General features: G+C 42.4%; 1 protein-coding gene across 1 annotated transcript in view; it reads right to left on the reverse strand.

Moving 5' to 3' along the window:
• Nucleotides 1-20,640, reverse strand: part of STK32B (serine/threonine kinase 32B) — a 415,797-nt gene that overhangs the window by 198,806 nt on the left and 196,351 nt on the right. The window contains 1 exon segment of the mRNA XM_030192595.1: nucleotides 8,031-8,068. Within this exon segment, the coding sequence (XP_030048455.1) occupies nucleotides 8,031-8,068 (38 nt within the window).

Consider the following 20,640-nt stretch of genomic DNA (forward strand, 5'->3'; position numbering starts at 1 on the left):
CAATGTATTCATAACAATGAGTGCTACACAGAAGAGGGCAAGAAGGAGAGAATGGTATGGGACAAAGTAGGGAAAAAAGTGAAAAGGAAATGCTGTAAAGGCAAGGGCGTGGTGAGGCAGTGACAGCGAAGGATGAGAATGGAGAATAAATAGGAGTGCGAAGTAGAGGAAGGAGAGAAATTACAAAAAAATTCAAGAGTGGGCAGTTGATCTCCTAGTCTCTATGGAGATTAATATATGTTCTGGGGTTAGAAAATTATTACTGAGGGAATCCTACTGACACAGGGTTGGAAGAAAAGGAGATACAATATATTGAAGGGAAAATAAAATCACTACATGCAGAGGTGTCCCTGATAGATGGATATTTCAAAGGATCTGGATCAGCAGAGATAATGATAAAGAACCAAAACATCGAGCTGAAACATGCTGACCTTTAACAGAAAGAAGATATTAAAGTCATATATTCTAATAATAAATTGAAAATAGCAGCAGATGCTAAAAAAAACATAAAACAGCAACAGAAAAAATGAGATTTCAAATTAAAATATGTAGACAGAACTCAGAACAATTCTACTAGAAACTTGAGAAAAGCATTAATATAGTGAAAATGCCACCAACTAAAGTGAACAGCAAGACCGTGAAAGAAAGACCTCATGCTTGGCAAGGTTGAAAATCAATGCATAAGAGAAAGACCAGCAGTGATGGGTTGATGCAATAGCAAAAGCTATGGCTGCCACTCTGTGAACAATTAGCTGCCTGACTGAGTTTAGGGCAACTATCCAAAGAATTGCTATGAATCCACAATGCCTCTATGGCAGACAGCAACAGCAAAGGTGAAAGAGAAACTTTGGAGAAACTTATATGAGAACCATTTAGAGCATGACCAAGAAGCAGGATAGTTACTCAACATACAGAACTTGGAAAAGGCAAACATCAAAGGGATGAAATGGTCTAAAGTAGCAAAACAAATCCAGGTTAAAAGTAGTGCCAAACAAGAAAAGTACTTGCTCAGGTACAGTGCCCCATTTTTGATATGGTTAACATCCCTCCACCCTATCAATTTATTAGACAACTAGTCCTAGCACTACAATGGCTTCTCCTTGCAAAAGGAGACAAAAATAATGTCCCTATGAAGTTGCAGGCCAATAACTGGTTTGCCTACAATTTATAAACTATTCACAGCAAGAGATGTCAATAGACTATATGATGATATTGATTCCAATAACATGGTGACAATAGAACAGAAAGGTAATAAGGAGCATATAGAATCAAAGGTCAGTTAAAACTGAATAAAACCATTATGACCAATGGCAAGAAAGGAAGAAATTACAGTATAGCATGGTTTGACTATAAGAAAACCTGTGATAGCATCCCATAATCCAGGATATTAAATTCCTTTGAAATGTATAAAATGAACCCTGGATTGATTGAGTACATTCAGTTCACTATGAACTGAGCAAATCATGCTCTGTCTGATATATGAAGATGGACAGTTTGCTATTTCTAATATCAAAATCCATCAAGGAATATGTTAGGAATTCTCCCTGCCACTGCTCATGTTTTGTATGGCACTTAAATCCATGGATTTCTATCATTAGCTCTTAGGGCTAAGGATTTAGCTTTAACACTAAATATAGTAATGATCCACATGTCTGGATCCAAGATAGCACCACAGGCATCAGCGTTGGAGGAGTGACTCTCTTATCTCCAAGTGTTGACTGGAATCTCTCCTGGTGCTATGGGGAATAAGAGATGGGCTAAGACTGGAGGAATCTCTCCTGCCTCTGGTACATTGACTGCCTCGCTCCAGCTGACACTGGAGTCATATGTAGTTTCTCCAGTGAGGGAGTGTCTCAGTTCGGTGTCTTCATTTCCATCAGAGAGGAGTGAGAAAGGGGTTTCCTTGAGCCCCATGGAGTGAGTAGCTCCTCCTTGACATATCACCCTCCCCTTCCTGCCATGAGACACGCAGGCAGTTGCAATGTGTGGTGATACGTGTCTCCCTGTCATCAAGGGAAACCCAGCAGCATTCTCTACCTCCCTCTTGGAAGCAGTTGGAAGAACTAGCTGAGGAGCAGATAGAGGAGTATTAGCTGGAGCTGGACTGAGTCCTATGGCTACAGGTACCCTTGCAGCATTAAGGGAGGCCATTAGGGTCTTGGAATATTCTTTTCCATCATTTTCTGCTAAGGTTTCTGAGAATTTGGGCAGAGTTAATGCACTTGTTCAAGAACAGGTGGTGATTCAATCTCAGCACACCTCACGAGTTAATAAATTGGATGTGGAATTAAAAGATCTTCAGTCTACAACTAAAATTTATACTACAGTGCAAGCTGGTTTGATTAAGAAATTTGAGTACTTGAAGAACTTCAGTAGAGTTTTGAATATTTGCTTTTTAAAATTTCCTAAGTCTCCAGTGATAAGCCCAATGGATATGTTACAGGAATATTTAATGAAGGCTTTGGAGTTTCCTAGTAATAATTTACTACCAGTAACTAAGGCTTATTATCTCTAATTGTCATCAAGAGCTATAGGTTTGGAAGAACGATCCGATGAGATTATGGAACTAACAGAGTTTTAAGAAAGTCGCTTGAACTTGTGACTGAAAAAAGAACTTTGCCACATTTGCACTTGAACGTGATAGAAATTTAATTTTATGTTCATACTTCAGGAAAATGGATGCAGTTTTCTTGGGCACTAAAGTACAAGTTTTTCCTGACTTATGTAGTGAGAAACAGAAAAGGAGGAAAGACTTTTTGGCCTTGTGGCCTTGTCTTGGCTCTAGGAGCAACATTTTCTTTGAGATTTCTATGTAGATGTTTTATTACTTGTGGTTCTGCCAATTTCTAATTTATTTTATAGCCCAAGCAACTGATTGATTTTTTTTGTTTCTAGGGAAATTTCCTCGTCTAACAATGGCATTGTTAAGTAGAATGTTATCTGCCTTCGCCGGCTAGTTTGAACTCTCTTGCATAATGCTGTTTGAAATATTTCTGGTTTATCTGGAATATTTTTCCTTTAATTTTATTTCTAATCTTGGATCTGCTATTTGTGGACTAATAATTATAGACTTGTTGGATAATCATGTGCACTTGGTCTCCAGAAGAATGTTTAATGCTATGTGGAGGCTCCGGCATATAAGATATTTCCTTACCAGAGATCTGTTCCGTACACTTGTGCATTGGCTAGTCCTCTCCCACCTGGATTATTGCAGTGGAATTTATGCGGGCTGCAAGGTCTCTTTGCTGAAAAAGTTCCAAACAGTTCAGAACACTGCCGCAAGACTGATTCTGGGAGAACAACGTTTTGCACATGCCGAGCCCCTGTGCTTCAAACTCCATTGTACAGGAGCGTATTACTTTTAAGCTCTGCTCCTTAACCCACAAAATCATCTATGGGCTTGATCGACCTTCCACTCAGGAATGCCAATCCTGCAGCACGGTCTTATCTCCATCTACACTTCCCAAACTGTAAGGGTGTGAAGTATAAGAAGATTTTCACCTCTTCTTTCCGCTACTGGGGCCCTAAATACTGGAATGCTCTCCCCCAGCACCTCAAAATGCAAGCGAACCACATCCTCTTCAAGAAGTTGCTGAAGACTTACTTTTTTGTTAAAACTTACTCCCCTATTTACTCTGCTGATTGATGCACCCTTCATGATCCTCACCCTGCTTAGTTTCCCATTATTAGCTATTGTTCCCCCTGTCTATTCTTTGTACTCTTTGCAATATTTTTTTACATTGTGAATTTTCTCAACTTTCTGTAAGCCACATTGTGCCTGCATGAGTGGGAAAATGTGGGATACAAATGAACCATAAATAAATAAATATTTTCTGCTTTGTTTATTCTTATTTCTATTTGTGCATGTGTTGTAATGCATATAAATTGAAATTTCATTAAAAAAAGTAATGAACCACAGGTAACAGCACATTTATTGTTTGTGAATGACTCAACTTCAGGGCCCTGTTACTAAGCTGCCAATTCAGAACTACTGCCTGGCTACTGCATGGCCTGGGCATTAATTTCATTTTTTATGAGTGCCCACTACGCACGCCAGAAAATTTCCAGCATGTGGCGCTAACCGGGTAGTAGTTGGCACGCTTGCTGAAGATTACTGCCAGTTAACGCGCGAGACCTTACCACAAAGTGTATGGCTGGCGGTAAGGTCTCAGGCCCAAAATGGATGCGCGTCAATTTTCATTTTGCCACACGTCCATTTTCGGCAAAAAACAAAAAGGCCTTTTTTGCAGGTGCGCAGAGAAATGGACCTGCACGCGCCCAATACATATGTCTACACCAGCGCAGGCCACTTTTCGGTGCACCTTAGTGAAAGGACCCCTTCATGAAGTAAAAGACTTTTTGGATGAAATCAGAATAACCTTTGCCCTGGACAAATGTGCTAAAGCAACCTTCCTTAGATGTAAATTGAATAGACTGAAAACATTTCTCTGGTTAATGATTGTGATATAAAATAAATTGTACAGGAAGAAGGTCTATATAAACATCTAGGAGAAGAAAAAGCATGATTGAACATAAATTACTGACGGAAAAAATCAAGAGATGAAAATATGATATTGAAAATTGCCTTAACGTGAAATAAGATAGAAGCCATTAACTAGCTAGCAATTACTGCACTCTCCTACAGCTTTGGAATTGAACACTGGCCTCAAAGATATTGAAAAACTGGATGTAAAAAACAGGAAAATCATGCTCACAAGGTCATTTGTAAGAATTAGTGTATGCTGAGACTGTGCATTTCAAGACGTGAAAGAGAAATAAGTCCCTCAGGGGCCAATGCTCAAAGGTTTGCAGTAGAGTCAGAGGGTCCTATCTACCATAATCAACCCCTCAGATTGTATATACCAGGCTACTATCAATGGTTAAGAAGAGGTGAATTTAAAACTGAAGGTGATAGATTGATAGCTGCAGTCCAGGTCAGTTGAAATGGTTACTGGCTGGCTGTGAGATGCTGATGCCTGAAATGCCATATACAAAAAGGCACAATAAGGTGCCACAACTCATCCACTGGAAGTTGTGCTTTTACTACACAAAATAACAGAAAAGAATACAGAGGTTGCGATCACCTGAGACATTTCCATTTCAATCAGTAAGAAGCTAGATGCTAACCCAGTGGTAATCGGGCAGTGCTGCATGCTACTCGTGGGAGTTCTTACTACCAACTCAGTGAGTGTTCTCCCCCCCCCCCCCCCCCCCCCCCCCCCGCATGGCCATGTCTGGTTTTTTTTTTGGCCTTATTACCCGCTGCAATAAAAAAGGCCTCAGCGTGTGGCAAAAACAGCCCCCGCCACTAACACAGGGCCCTTTTTGCCACAGTTTAGTAAAAGGACCCCTCAGTGATAACAACATAAACTGACCCAGAACTTTTGAAGGCCTTGTTGGGAAGCATGGATATTTAGCAAGAGGCTGGGACACTCTTGCATATTTTTTGAGAGCCCTTGTTAACCCTTAATCAAAATGAATGACATCTGAATAAGGGACGACAGTCATCTTAAAAGTCTAGGGAGCCCTTTTACTAAGCCGCAGCAAGTGGCCTATGGCAGTGAGAGCACGTCTTTTGGGCATGTGCTGGGCCAGTTTTTACCACGTCCTGGAAAAAGGGCCTTTTTTAAGGGGCCAGAAAATGGACCGGCAAAATAAAAACCAGCACGCATCCATTTTCAGCTTGAGAACTTACTGCCACCCATTGACTTAGTGGTAAGGTCTCACATGCTACCCAGGTGGTAAGCGTGCAGCACATGCCCACATGCCACTGGGTAAGTGCCATGCGGTAGAAAATATTTTTTACCACGTATTTTCGGCATGTGCCAAATTCAGAATTACCGCCTGGGGCACGTGGTATCCTGGTGGTAATACTGATTTGGCACACACTGGATACATGTTGGCCCTTATGCACCTTTGTAAAAGGGCCCCCAAGTATAATAACTGTATTTAATTCTTATATTGATCCAATGTTATCAGTGCATGAAAAGAAACCAACAAATCAAAATGAAGACACAAATTGGTATGAAAATATAGGAAAGAAATAATTAAGGGTGTTTTCTGCTAGTGAAACCATTTTACCAGGGGAAACAGGCTTTTTGATTGATGATTACTTAGTCTGCTTGCAGGTGAATTTGCAGGTTGTTCAACGATGCACATACTTTTACACAAACACAGCAGAGGGGGTGGGGTATTGAACAGCTCATATGAATGCTTTGGTTAATCAACATGCCCAGTTTTGATTTTTTTTAATGCTTCAGCTGTGAAATTTACCATCATTATACTCATGCCTAATTCCCAAGGCTGCCACCCTGATCCAGTCCAGAGGAGAGAGATGTGCTTTAATAGAGTCAATAGTCAAAGTGCTAAATGCAGCTACAGTCTGCCTAATATTAAGACCAGAAAGTAATGTAATCTTGTATAAAAAGAAAAAAATGCATATTAAGTTGAAGTCCACTATTCACCCTTTGAGAGTGAGAAGAGATTATTGTGTTCTTCCGTTGTCACTAGTCTTAAAAATAAAAGAAGCAATAAGTACTGGATCATGTGACTATGCTCAGGGATGGACACATGAGTGAGTAGCTCCTGTCAGCATGGCATATTAACCTTAATACACAGTCTGTACATCCTCGTATAACACTATTTTTTGTCGCAACTACCTTTAATATCATGTCATCTAAAATGCTGAAGTTTGATTCCAGTCACTCTTCACAATCCTTCAGTAAGAGATTGAAACATGACCCTCCATCGCCAGAAAAGACCAAAAACTCATCAAGCCCAGAGCACTACTCTCAAATGGCAGAAGATATAAAACTGCTACATAATTTAATACTTTAAACTCTCATGAACTTCACCACTCAAAACACAATGAATTACTTCACAAGCATATATGTGGTGACCAAATTATAGTGACTTCTGCTTTCTCAAATGCACTTATTTTTCTCAATTTTTAAATGTTTTTGTTCTTTATTTGTTGGAGGAAAAAGGCTCTGTATGTCCTCGGTCATAGATACTCTTCTTGTGACCCGCTAGACTCCAATTCATCACTGGCTATAAATCTCCATTTTTATTATCTATAATTCATTCATTATCCTTATAGCATATAACACATCTTTATTTCACCATCCGACAGGGTCCCGTTTCACCTCCTAGGCTTTTTCAAGGAAGGACCTGGTTTATATCCTTTTTTCTAAAAAAGAGCAGAATATCACATAACTATAGGAGGCAAAACGAGACCCCGTCGGATGGTGAAATAAAGACAAGTGTTACAAGGACAATGAATGAATTATAGATAAGAATAAAAATGGAGGGTTTTAGCCATTGATGAATTGGAGTCCAGCGGGTCACAAGTAGAATATCTATGACCGAGGACATACAGAGGCTTTTTCATCCAACAAATAAAGAACAAAAAAATTAAAAAAACTGAGAAAAATAAGTGCATTTGAGAGAGCAGAAGTCACTATAATTTGGTCACCACATATATGCTTGTGACATAATTTAATACAACAAAATCTTGAAACGACAAATGATGTTAAGAATAACATTAGCGTTATGGCAATACAATTTAAGCAATTTAATGCTTGCTTAGAATTATTAGAGGAATGAGTTAATGTGCATGACTCTATTCATCAAGAAACACGCCAAACCATAATGAAGCTGGAAAATCTAAAACTTGAAGTGGAAGACAAGGCAAATCATAAGAGATGTAATAATATACGTATAATTGGTGTTCCTGAATTTGCAGAAGGTTCAGACATGATATCTTTTCTAATGAGTTCTATTCCAAAAATGTTGGGTATACATTTTCAGAAGCCATTAGAAACTGAAAGGGCACATAGGGTCCCGTCAAAACAAGACCTGAAAAAACAATTCCCTAGACCAATTATACTTAAACTACTGAGATTTCCTCATGTTATTCAAATTTTACAAACAGCAAGAAGTAAACCCACAATTCTCCATGAATGTAAGAAGATGACTTGCAAATATTTTAACAATTTGGCAAAAATAATTTTACAAATGTTGCAACTTACCATGTTCATCCAGCAGAATATTATCAGGTTTGATGTCCCTGGAAGTAAAAAAAAATGCATAGTTAGTCTGTGCAATCGCTTTCAGATTTTTTTTCACAAAATATTAACTGATCATTCCCCTTTTCACTTATCTTGTTGAAATAACTTGGGTAGCTTGAATATGTCAAATCTTGATGAAGAAGCAATTCACTTGAGCTGTAAGAACTCATTCCACAGTTCCAATTGCAACAACAGACATTTTATTCCAGCACCATTTGATTATTGAAATCGTTTACATACTTTGAAATGTAATATATCTTTGATTATTATCTGAACTTTGTTAAATTAAGTCAAGCAAGTGTACATTCATAGCTTCAATTTAGATGTGGTTCCTCAAACATCTGTGAAACTATAGGTTATAAGGGGTTGTTTTGTTTTACTAAAGTGTGTTAAGTTTTTGCACTTAAACTTCTGGATTCTATATAGCACGCCTAGAGTTACGCACAATTCTGTGTGTAAATCTGGGTGTATTTTATAACTACGTGTGTAGATTAATTGTTTTAACAAGCTAAGTATTGTTAACAGCTCTTAACAAGCAATAATGAGCAATAATTGGCAAAAATTAGAATTTACACATGTACATTGCTAAGCATATTCTATAATGTAATGCGCCTAAATTCTCATGTGTGCAGGCAAAAAGGGACATGGTTATAGGGCATGGAAATGGGCATTTTATGGGCATTCCAAAATCTATGCGCGATATTATAAAATATGGGCCAATGTGCATAAACCTACGCACAGGGATTTACACCAGCTTTTTTGGTGCATAAATGAATGTGCATAGATTCGGTTGCATTAACTACACCTAAGTGTATTCTAAATACCACGTGTACATTTATGTGCGGTATTTAGAATATGCTCAGGCATAATTACCTAGCGTGCATTAATTTTAGGTGCCATGTATAGAATTGGGCCCAATGCACCTTAACGGCAAAACTCAGCATGTATTACGTGCAGAGGCTGTGCAGTAACTGTTGGGGGCATGCCCTGCATGTTCTGTGCAGTTGACGCATGAACATATTCCTTAGAGTGTATATACAATGTGGTTGCAAGAAGTGTAGCTGCACTTAGGGGGGGAAGTCTTTAAATGTCGCTGAAAAATTGGCACCAGAAAAGATTGGCACTAAGTGCTATTCTATAAAGGGCACTCAACCACTGGAGGAGTAAGGGGAGGTCATCCCCGATTCCCTCCGGTGGTCATTTGGTGAGTTGGTGCTCCTTTTTGAAGCTTGGTCATGAAAAAAAAAGGACCAAGTACAGCCGGCGAAATGCTCTATAAACCTGGCTTTTTTGTTTTCATTATTGGGCGAAGCCGGCCATTTTGTAAGCACGCCCCGTCCTGTCCCTGTCCTGCCTTCACTACCCCACCGACATGCCCCCTTGATGTTTCACCGGCTCTGCGATGGAAAGCAGTTGAACCCGGCCAAAATCAGCTTTCGATTATACCGATTTGGCCGGGTTCAGGAGATCGCCGGCTATCTCCCGATTTGTGCCGGAAGATGGCCGGCGATCACATTTGAAAATGAGCTGGGTTGTCTAATGCATGGTCATTTTAGGCACCATCAGGGCCGCCAAGAGGGGGGACAGGGGGGACCCCCGAGCCCGGGCCTCCAGGGGGGCCCGGCGCTGAGTCCGTGGGTGCTCGCCCCTCCGTCCGACTCCTAGGTCCCTCCCTCCCTCCATCTGACTCCCAGGGCCCGCCCTCCGTCCCTCCCTCCAAATTGCAAAAGCGATCTTGTTCTTACTTTGTCGGGGGTTGGCGAGAGCAGCACGCAGACGCAGTGAAAAGCGTGCAGGCTCCCGTTTCAGCCTTCCCTCGTTGTCTGTCTCTCAGGGCGGGACCAGAGCTGAGAGACAGACAACGAGGGAAGGCTGAAGCGGGAGCCTGCACGCTTTTCACTGCGTTCTCTTCTGCATGCTGCTCTCGCCAACCCCCGACGAAGTAAGAACAAGATCGCTTTTGCAATTCGGAGGGCGGGACGGAGGGGGGCCTTGGAATTTGATTGGATGGACGGAAGGAGAGGGGGGCCTTGGATCTCGGAGGGAGGGAGTTTAGTAGTGCTATAGAAATGATAAGCAGTAGTAGAGGGGCCTTGGATCTCGGAGGGAGGTGAGAGGCCTTGGATCTCGGAGGGGGGCAGGCCTTGGATCTCGGAGGGGGGGAGAAAGAAGAGATTGCTGGACAAGAGGGCAGGGCAGGGGGGAGAGAGAAGAGTTTGCTGGACAAGAGGGCAGGGGGAGAGAGAAGGGATTGCTGGACAAGAGATTGATGGACAAGAGGGCAGGGGGGAGAGAGAAGAGATCGCTTGATAAGAGGGCATTGGGGAGAGAGAAGAGATCGCTGGACAAGAGGGCAGGGGGAGAGAGAAGAGATCGCTGGACAGGAGGGCAGGGCAGAGGGGAGAGAACTGCTGAATATGGATGGATGATTGGAGGGGGCAGGGGAGAGAGGAAATTTACTGGATATGATTGGATGGAGGAGAAGGCAGGGGAGAATGAGGAGTTGCTGGACATGGATGGATGGAGGAGAGGGAAGTCAGGAAGGAGATGCACATGGATGGAGGGAAGGGAAGAGAGGAGAAATGCTGAGCATGGATGGATGGAGTGGAGGGCAGGGAAGAGAGAAGACATGTTGGACAAGGATGAAGGGAAGGAAAGACAAAGGAAGGAGATGCACACGGATGGAGGGTAAAGGAAGAGAGGAGAAATGCTGGATATGGATGGAGGGAAGGGAAGACAGGAAGTACATGCACATGGATGGAGGGGAGGGGAGTGAGGAGAAATGCTCAATTTAAGGGCTGCATCGGAACACTTTCAGGACAGATGCCGAAACTTGAGGAAGGATAGGGACAGGGCTACAGATGGTAGACAGGACGAGTAAGGACACAGGAGGATGGTGAGAGAAAAAATATCAAATGGAAAGAAGACACTGCATAAAACAGAAGATGGGACCAAAGCGAATAGAAAAGCTATGATCAGAAAACAAAGGTAGAGAAAAGTATTTTATTCAGAATTTATTAATTGGAATATGTCAGCTTTTGGAAATGTGCATCTGTGATATTTTGCATGTAAGTTTCAATTTTTCTAGTATTGCTGCATGCTGAGTCTGACTTCTTGAGGTAACTTTCTAGTTCAGTATTTTGCCTTCATATTTTTTTATTTCTAGTTCCTTGTGTCATATCTGTTGCCATGTGTTTTTCATGTGTGATCAAGGTACAGTATTCTGCTAGTGTGTAGTATTTGCAGCCCTTTTTGTTTTGTTTTTCATTAGGTTGTGTACTGGTGTTTTAGAGCCCGGTGTAATTATAGTGCTGCCTTTCCACGCATAAGGTTGTAGTTCATCCTGTCCTTGGAATTAGTGCTGTTATGCTTTGGTAAGGTTATGAGTGGGTTTTTGCACAAGTTTGTGTATAGTGTTTTGCAGTGGAGAGATTGTGTTTTGGCTTTATTGAGGTGGCACCAAAACATCAGAAAAGGTGTAGAGCCTAAATCATGACACACTACCTCTTGAAGGATCTACATATAGTGCAAGGGCCCAGCAGTGGGGGGGGGGGGGGGGGGGGGGGGCCAGGGGCAGCCTTGTCCCGGGCCTGGCCTAGTCTCTCGGCGGCCCTGGGCGCCATATATAGAAACAGGCCCAATGTGCATGCCTTGAATGTAAGCCCTAATACTGCTGGATTTGTGCTAGCTTTTATAAAGCCACAGAGGCACCTATGTATCTTCATAAACTCATGCCAAAATAGACACCTTCCTGCTCATTTAACCATGGCACCCTTTAAAATTATCTTCAATGTGCTCACTACAAAACTCCAAAATAGTACAGCTATAATATACAGGGTTGTAAATAATAAAGGGTGGAAGTTATTAACGCGGGCTACCGTTAAGACAGGGTATTTTACTGTTAACTCAGGTAACTAGGGGGCCCTTTTACTAAGCTGTGTAAGTGTCTATGCGCACCCAACACATGCCAAAATGGAGTTACTGCCCGACTACCGCATGGCCGCTGTTGTGGTAATTTCATTTTTTGGCGTGCATCCAATACAGGCGTCTGAAAAATATTTTTTTATTTTCGGGCGCACATAACGGACATGTGCCAAGTGGCATTTGGCACGTGTAGGTCATTACCGCCCGGTTACCATGTGATCTTTACCAATAGGTGAATAGCTGGTGGTAAGGTCTCAGACCCAAAATGGACATGCGGCAATTTTCATTTTGCCGTATGTCCATTTTTGGAAAAAAAAGGCCTTTTTTACAGGCGCGCTAAAAAATGGATCGGCTCACGCCCAAAACCCGCGCCTACACTACCGCAAGCCATTTTTCAGTGTGCCTTTGTAAAAGGACCCCTAGGTTTCATTCCATAAAAATGGACCTGTACTAAAATAGCACAAATTATGGTAAAATAATCCATCTTGACAGTAGCCTACATTGATAACTTCTCCCCCTAAATATATATATGCATACATACTGTTATAAATGCAAAGGAAAATACAGTATAAAAAGGAATAGAAAAAAAAACCTTAAATATCTGACAGCATATTCTAATAGAAATGATCTAGGCCTTAAAGAAATAGAAATAAGAAAAGTTTAGAACTTGACCACAGTATTCTATTTCTCTGCAAACAAGCTGTCTGGATGCAACACCAAAATTTATAGCTGACACAAGACAATTCCAGTCATTGCAAACCTGGCTTCTAAATGCTAGAGACTATCCGCCTGCCTGGACTGTCAGAAAATTAAAGGCACCCGTCACGCTGCTGCATCTGCCACTAATCTAATATATATTTGCCTCTGTTCCAAAAGACTCAGAAGATGCAATCCTGTGCAGCAAAGTCTGTCAATCACAACCAATTTATATGCAAAAAAATAACAATCAACAGCACCTGCTACTTCCATTGAACTTGCATATTTGCAATTCACTGGACTTGCTTCCTTCAATGATTAGCTAAAAAGATCTTAGGTTAAAAAAATAGAGGGGCCTTTTTACAAAGCTGAGCTAAAAAGTGGCCTGTGCTATTTTTAGCGTGTGGGTTTTCCATGCACTGAGGCCACTTTTAGCATAGCTGTAAAATGTTCACAATTTCTTTTTTTTTTCCATTAATGGCTACATGCTAATTTCCCAATTAGCGAGTGGTCATTACCACATGAGCCCTTACCACCACCTATTTTGTAGGCAGTAAAGGCTTATGCACTAACCCTGCACTGATCGGCAGTGCATGGCGATTTGAATGCGCTAACTGATTAGTGCAGGGCATGCCTACTCTCCACCCCAAACGCACCACCTTGCTAAAAAATATTTTATATTTTTTAGTGTGGGATTGGTGCACGCCAACCCCTGAACTACTACGGAATGCCTGAGCGCATCCCACCGTAGTATCTTTTAGAGTTTAGGAATGGAGTGTATGAGTATGCGTGGAAGGATGAGAATGTTGGAAGTGTGTGTGAGAGAATGTGATGGGGATGGGGATTTTGGTAGAGTGTGAGTGTGTGAGGGATGGATATATTGGATTTGTGAGTGTCTGTATGTGGGGGGATGAGCATGTTGTGGGGGGGAGGGGATGGGTATGTTGGGGGCATCTGTGGAGGGATGGATATGTTGGCAAGATGTGAGTTGTGTGGGGATTGGGTATGTGTGTGGGAGATGAATATTTAGGTGTATAGTATGTGTGAGTTGTGTGAGGATGGTTATGTTGTGGGTGTGTGGGAGGAGGTTATGGGTGAGGATGTGGAGGGTATGGGGAGCATGTGAGGGTACATGGATGGCTATGTCAGTGGTCTGTGTAGAGGTGTGGGGTGTATGGGGGAGAGATGAATACTTTAGATTAGGGGTATGTGGAGGGAGGTATGTGTAGGTGTGTTTGAAAAAAATGAAGGTATGTGAAGGAGTGAGGGATAGAGTTATTGGTAATGGGGGTTGTGGATGGGATGAAGAAATAGTTGTTTAGTCGGAAGACAGGATGTGTGGAGAGTGCATGGGGGTATGTGGTGAGGGGGTTGGTGGAGGGTGTAGGCAGACTGGTATATTAGGGGGAGTGAATGAGAGTGTGTTAGTGTATGTTGGGAGGGGGATGTAGGCTTCTTTCCTCTGTCCTCTTGCACTTACTCCATCCCTCTCACTCTCTTGAATTCTTCCAACTGTCTACCTTGTGCTATATCTCTTCTGTACCCCCCACCCTTCCTTGGCACCCCATACACTTGCCCCTCACTCCTCTCACCCCTGAACTTCTCCCATTTCCCACCTTTCTTTTTTTTTTTTTTTTGCTTCTCTCTAACATCACCCATTCATTTCCCCTATGCTCTGTCCTTCATCCCTCTTCTTCTCCTCTCTCCCTCAATATATCCTCCACCCCCTTAATCCTCCTCTCTTCTCCACTCTAACACCATGTACTTCAGTTTATTTAGGCACCTTTAAAATGTAGTGCATGCTAAATTCTTTGTATTTATTTATATTTTGCTCACACCTTTTTCAGTAGTAGCTCAAGGTGAGTTACATTCAGGTGCACTGGACATTTCTTTGTCACAGGAGGGCTCATAATCTAAATTTGAACCTAAGGCAATGGAGGGTTAAGTGACTTGCCCAAGATCACAAAGAGCAGCAGTGGGATTTAAACCAGCCACCTCTGGATTGCAAGAGCAGTGCTCTAACCACTAGGCCACTCCTCCACTCTAGGTATACACATAAACCTACAACTTTACACACATATAATTGATTTGTAACTGTTAGAACATTCTAATGCACATGTGTAATGGGTACATGAAAAGCAAATGTACCCCCCCCCCCTCTAAAATCAGCAACATTTTGTAAAAATCCAAAAATGAGCCAAAAGATTTTGGCTGTGCACATCATAAGTACATAAGTACATAAGTAGTGCCATACTGGGAAAGACCAAAGGTCCATCTAGCCCAGCATCCTGTCACCGACAGTGGCCAATCCAGGTCAAGGGCACCTGGCACGCTCCCCAAACGTAAAAACATTCCAGACAAGTTATACCTAAAATGCGGAATTTTTCCAAGTCCATTTAATAGCGGTCTATGGACTTGTCCTTTAGGAATCTATCTAACCCCTTTTTAAACTCCGTCAAGCTAACCGCCCGTACCACGTTCTCCGGCAACGAATTCCAGAGTCTAATTACACGTTGGGTGAAGAAAAATTTTCTCCGATTCGTTTTAAATTTACCACACTGTAGCTTCAACTCATGCCCTCTAGTCCTAGTATTTTTGGATAGCGTGAACAGTCGCTTCACATCCACCCGATCCATTCCACTCATTATTTTATACACTTCTATCATATCTCCCCTCAGCCGTCTCTTCTCCAAGCTGAAAAGCCCTAGCCTTCTCAGCCTCTCTTCATAGGAAAGTCGTCCCATCCCCACTATCATTTTCGTCGCCCTTCGCTGTACCTTTTCCAATTCTACTATATCTTTTTTGAGATACGGAGACCAGTACTGAACACAATACTCCAGGTGCGGTCGCACCATGGAGCGATACAACGGCATTATAACATCCGCACACCTGGACTCCATACCCTTCCTAATAACACCCAACATTCTATTCGCTTTCCTAGCCGCAGCAGCACACTGAGCAGAAGGTTTCAGCGTATCATCGACGACGACACCCAGATCCCTTTCTTGATCCGTAACTCCTAACGCGGAACCTTGCAAGACGTAGCTATAATTCGGGTTCCTCTTACCCACATGCATCACTTTGCACTTGTCAACATTGAACTTCATCTGCCACTTGCACGCCCATTCTCCCAGTCTCGCAAGGTCCTCCTGTAATCGTTCACATTCCTCCTGCGACTTGACGACCCTGAATAATTTTGTGTCATCGGCGAATTTAATTACCTCACTAGTTATTCCCATCTCTAGGTCATTTATAAATACATTAAAAAGCAACGGACCCAGCACAGACCCCTGCGGGACCCCACTAACTACCCTCCTCCACATCCCTACATTATGCCTATTTTACATAGGAAAGTATGTACATACTTTCCTGAATGCAATAATCATACATACACATATGGGACTAGATTAAGTAAATGGCACTGAAAAAACAGTGCTGAAAAAACTCTACGTGTAGCACTATTCTATAAAACCATGCTCCAAATTGCACGCCATTCATAGAATAGCACCTAGAGCCGAATTCCATGCTAAACTTTGGGCATCAGGAATTACACCAAATGACACCTGGTGTAAATCATGGAGTGTTAGATAGGTGTGGATCCCCAGTATTCAATAATACTGCGTGCATCTTTAGTGAATGCTCCTGACCCACCCATGCCCCTCTTATGGCCATCCCCCCTTTTGAGTTGCACATTAGAAGATTTGCATGTGGATCTTTATTGTTTATTGTAAAATTCTTATAATCCACATTATCTCATGGATTCTAAGCAGATAACAAAAGTTTACATACATAATAATAAAGCATTGTACAATTAAAACAAACATCAAGACAGAGCATAGAAATAAATACAATTACAAAGATACCACCTCAATACAATTACACATCTTCAGAATCAGCTGTGTGATACAATTAGCTTAACATAACTCAATACATAGATCAATGTCGTCATATCAGTACGAAAAGCATGCTGAAAAAGAATCGCCTTTAATATATTCTTAAGCACAGAGATGGACTGCGGAAAACGAACCTGATCAGGTAATTCATTCCATAATTTTGGCCCACCTACATAAAAAATATTAGCCCTACATTCCTCAAATCTAATCAGTCGAAAGGTACATCAAATAGTAGCGCACTAGACGAGTGCAAGGCTTGTGATAGTTGATGCAAAGTTGCAATAATAGTTGAAGAAATAATATTTGTTAAAACCTTAAACACAAGTACAGTGGGGGAAATAAGTATTTGATCCCTTGCTGATTTTGTAAGTTTGCCCACTGACAAAGACATGAGCAGCCCATAATTGAAGGGTAGGTTATTGGTAACAGTGAGAGATAGCACATCACAAATTAAATCCGGAAAATCACATTGTGGAAAGTATATGAATTTATTTGCATTCTGCAGAGGGAAATAAGTATTTAATCCCTCTGGCAAACAAGACCTAATACTTGGTGGCAAAACCCTTGTTGGCAAGCACAGCGGTCAGACGTCTTCTGTAGTTGATGATGAGGTTTGCACACATGTCAGGAGGAATTTTGGTCCACTCCTCTTTGCAGATCATCTCTAAATCATTAAGAGTTCTGGGCTGTCGCTTGGCAACTCGCATCTTCAGCTCCCTCCATAAGTTTTCAATGGGATTAAGGTCTGGTGACTGGCTAGGCCACTCCATGACCCTAATGTGCTTCTTCCTGAGCCACTCCTTTGTTGCCTTGGCTGTATGTTTTGGGTCATTGTCGTGCTGGAAGACCCAGCCACGACCCATTTTTAAGGCCCTGGCGGAGGGAAGGAGGTTGTCACTCAGAATTGTACGGTACATGGCCCCATCCATTCTCCCATTGATGCGGTGAAGTAGTCCTGTGCCCTTAGCAGAGAAACACCCCCAAAACATAACATTTCCACCTCCATGCTTGACAGTGGGGACGGTGTTCTTTGGGTCATAGGCAGCATTTCTCTTCCTCCAAACACGGCGAGTTGAGTTCATGCCAAAGAGCTCAATTTTTGTCTCATCTGACCACAGCACCTTCTCCCAATCACTCTCGGCATCATCCAGGTGTTCACTGGCAAACTTCAGACGGGCCGTCACATGTGCCTTCCGGAGCAGGGGGACCTTGCGGGCACTGCAGGATTGCAATCCGTTATGTCGTAATGTGTTACCAATGGTTTTCGTGGTGACAGTGGTCCCAGCTGCCTTGAGATCATTGACAAGTTCCCCCCTTGTAGTTGTAGGCTGATTTCTAACCTTCCTCATGATCAAGGATACCCCACGAGGTGAGATTTTGCGTGGAGCCCCAGATCTTTGTCGATTGACAGTCATTTTGTACTTCTTCCATTTTCTTACTATGGCACCAACAGTTGTCTCCTTCTCGCCCAGCGTCTTACTGATGGTTTTGTAGCCCATTCCAGCCTTGTGCAGGTGTATGATCTTGTCCCTGACATCCTTAGACAGCTCCTTGCTCTTGGCCATTTTGTAGAGGTTAGAGTCTGACTGATTCACTGAGTCTGTGGACAGGTGTCTTTCATACAGGTGACCATTGCCGACAGCTGTCTGTCATGCAGGTAACGAGTTGATTTGGAGCATCTACCTGGTCTGTAGGGGCCAGATCTCTTACTGGTTGGTGGGGGATCAAATACTTATTTCCCTCTGCAGAATGCAAATAAATTCATATACTTTCCACAATGTGATTTTCCGGATTTAATTTGTGATGTGCTATCTCTCACTGTTACCAATAACCTACCCTTCAATTATGGGCTGCTCATGTCTTTGTCAGTGGGCAAACTTACAAAATCAGCAAGGGATCAAATACTTATTTCCCCCACTGTAATCCAATTTTATACTGAAATCTAAACTCAACCGATAACCAATGTAAGCTCAGCAAAACTGGTGAAATATGATCAAATCTGGTTAAACCAAACAGAATCTGGGCCACAGAATTTTGTGTGATTTGTAAAGATTTCAAACTTTTCTTAGGTAACCATCCTGCTTATTTTCGAAGGAGAAGGCCGGCCATCTTCCAACACAAATCGGGAGATGGCCGGCCATCTCTTAAACCCAGCCAAATCGGTATAATCGAAAGCAGATTTTGAACGGCTTCGACTGCTTTCCGTCACAGGGCCAGCCAAAGTTAAAGGGGGCATTTCAGCAGGGTACAGAAGGCAGGATGGGGGGCGTGGTTACGAGATGGCCGGCTTCGGCCGATAATGGAAAAAAGAAGACCGGCTCTGACGAGCACTTGGCCGGCTTCACTTGGTCCATTTATTTTTAGGACCAAGCCTCAAAAAAGTGCCCCAACTGACCAGATGACCACCGGAGGGAATCAGGAATCACCTCCCCTTACTCCCCCTGTGGTCACCAACCCCCTCCCACCCCCCAAAAAAATGTTAAACATTTTTGTGCCAGCCTCTATGCCAGCCTCAAATGTCATACCCAGCTCCATCACAGCAGTATGCAGGTCCCTGGAGCAGTTTTAGTGGGTGCTGCAGTGGACTTCAGGCAGGCGGACCCAGGCCCATCCCCCCCTACCTGTTACACTTGTGGTGGTAAATGTGAGCCCTCCAAAACCCACCCGAAACCCACTGTAGCCACATCTAGGTGCCCCCCTTCACCCATAAGGGCTACGGTAGTATTGTACAGTTGTGGGTAGTGGGTTTGGGGATTTTTTTGGGGGGGGGGGATCAGCACCCAAGGTAAGGGAGCTATGGACCTGGGAGCAATTTGTGAAGTCCACTGCAGTGCCCCCTAGGGTGCCAGGTTGGTATCCTGGCATGTGAGGGGGGACCACTGCACTATAAATGCTGGCTCCTCCCATGACCAAATGCATTGCATTTGGCCGGGTTTGAGATGGCCACCATTAGTTTCCATTATCAGCAAAAACCAATGGCGGCGATCTCTAACGCCGGCCATCTCTAACGCTGGCCCAAATGTTGAGATTTGGCCGGCCCCGACCGTATTATCGAAATGAAAGATGGCCGGCCATCTTGTTTCAATAATATGGTGGGGTATGCCGCTTTCCGGGGCCGGCCTTAGAGATGGCCGCCCATATAGATGGCCGGCACCGTTCGATTATGCCCCTCCATAATAGGAAACTATTGCAGTAATTGAAATAAGGAATCACTGTACTCTAGACTACTCTTTTTCAGATGTTGCACTAATCTAAGCCTAGAAAAAATAATACAGATCATTTTTCTTAGATGTTCTCACATATTTAAAGCAGAGTCAAGAATGACACCTAATGAACAAATCTTTTTCACCAATGAAATATTCACATTATCAGTATTAAAAGATCTGAAATTGGATAAAGGAAAAGATATATATTTATAGAATAGCACTTAGCAAGATGTGCGAACAAATCCAAAATGTTGCCAATCAATACCAATAATTGATTGTTAGTACCAAATTATTAGTGCTAATTGGCTTGTTAGCCAATTTAGCTGCATGTGTGAATTTATGTACCATTTATAGAATCCAGGAGATGTCATTTACTGCAAAATGTGTAAGTTGTATATATTGCACCTGCTCCTCAAGAGGCACAAATACTCTACAAACTGAAAAGTCACATATATATACTCCAACATATGTCCAGTTTTTTCCCCCACAGGAGTGTTCACTTACCAAATGAATAAAAGTATGCATAGAATTCTCTCCTATACATACTTTTCTCTGCATATGTGCTGCACAATTTGATAAGACTAAAAGACTACATTACAAAACAATAATAGGACCAAACTACAAAGACACACATAAACTCTTCTTCCTTGTGAACAAACTGTTAGACACCACACCAGTTACAAACAACAGCAAAGACATACCAGATGTTGACAACCTTGCAAAATACTTCAAGGAGAAAATTATACAACTACGACTTAAAATACCCACCAGCCCAACTGATTACGCCACACTTCTAGATTGTCTAGACCCAGAAGACGGAACACACCCAGCAGACAGAACTTGGACCAAATT

Source organism: Microcaecilia unicolor, chromosome 2 (assembly GCF_901765095.1).
Source record: "Microcaecilia unicolor chromosome 2, aMicUni1.1, whole genome shotgun sequence".
Taxonomy (NCBI): domain Eukaryota; kingdom Metazoa; phylum Chordata; class Amphibia; order Gymnophiona; family Siphonopidae; genus Microcaecilia; species Microcaecilia unicolor.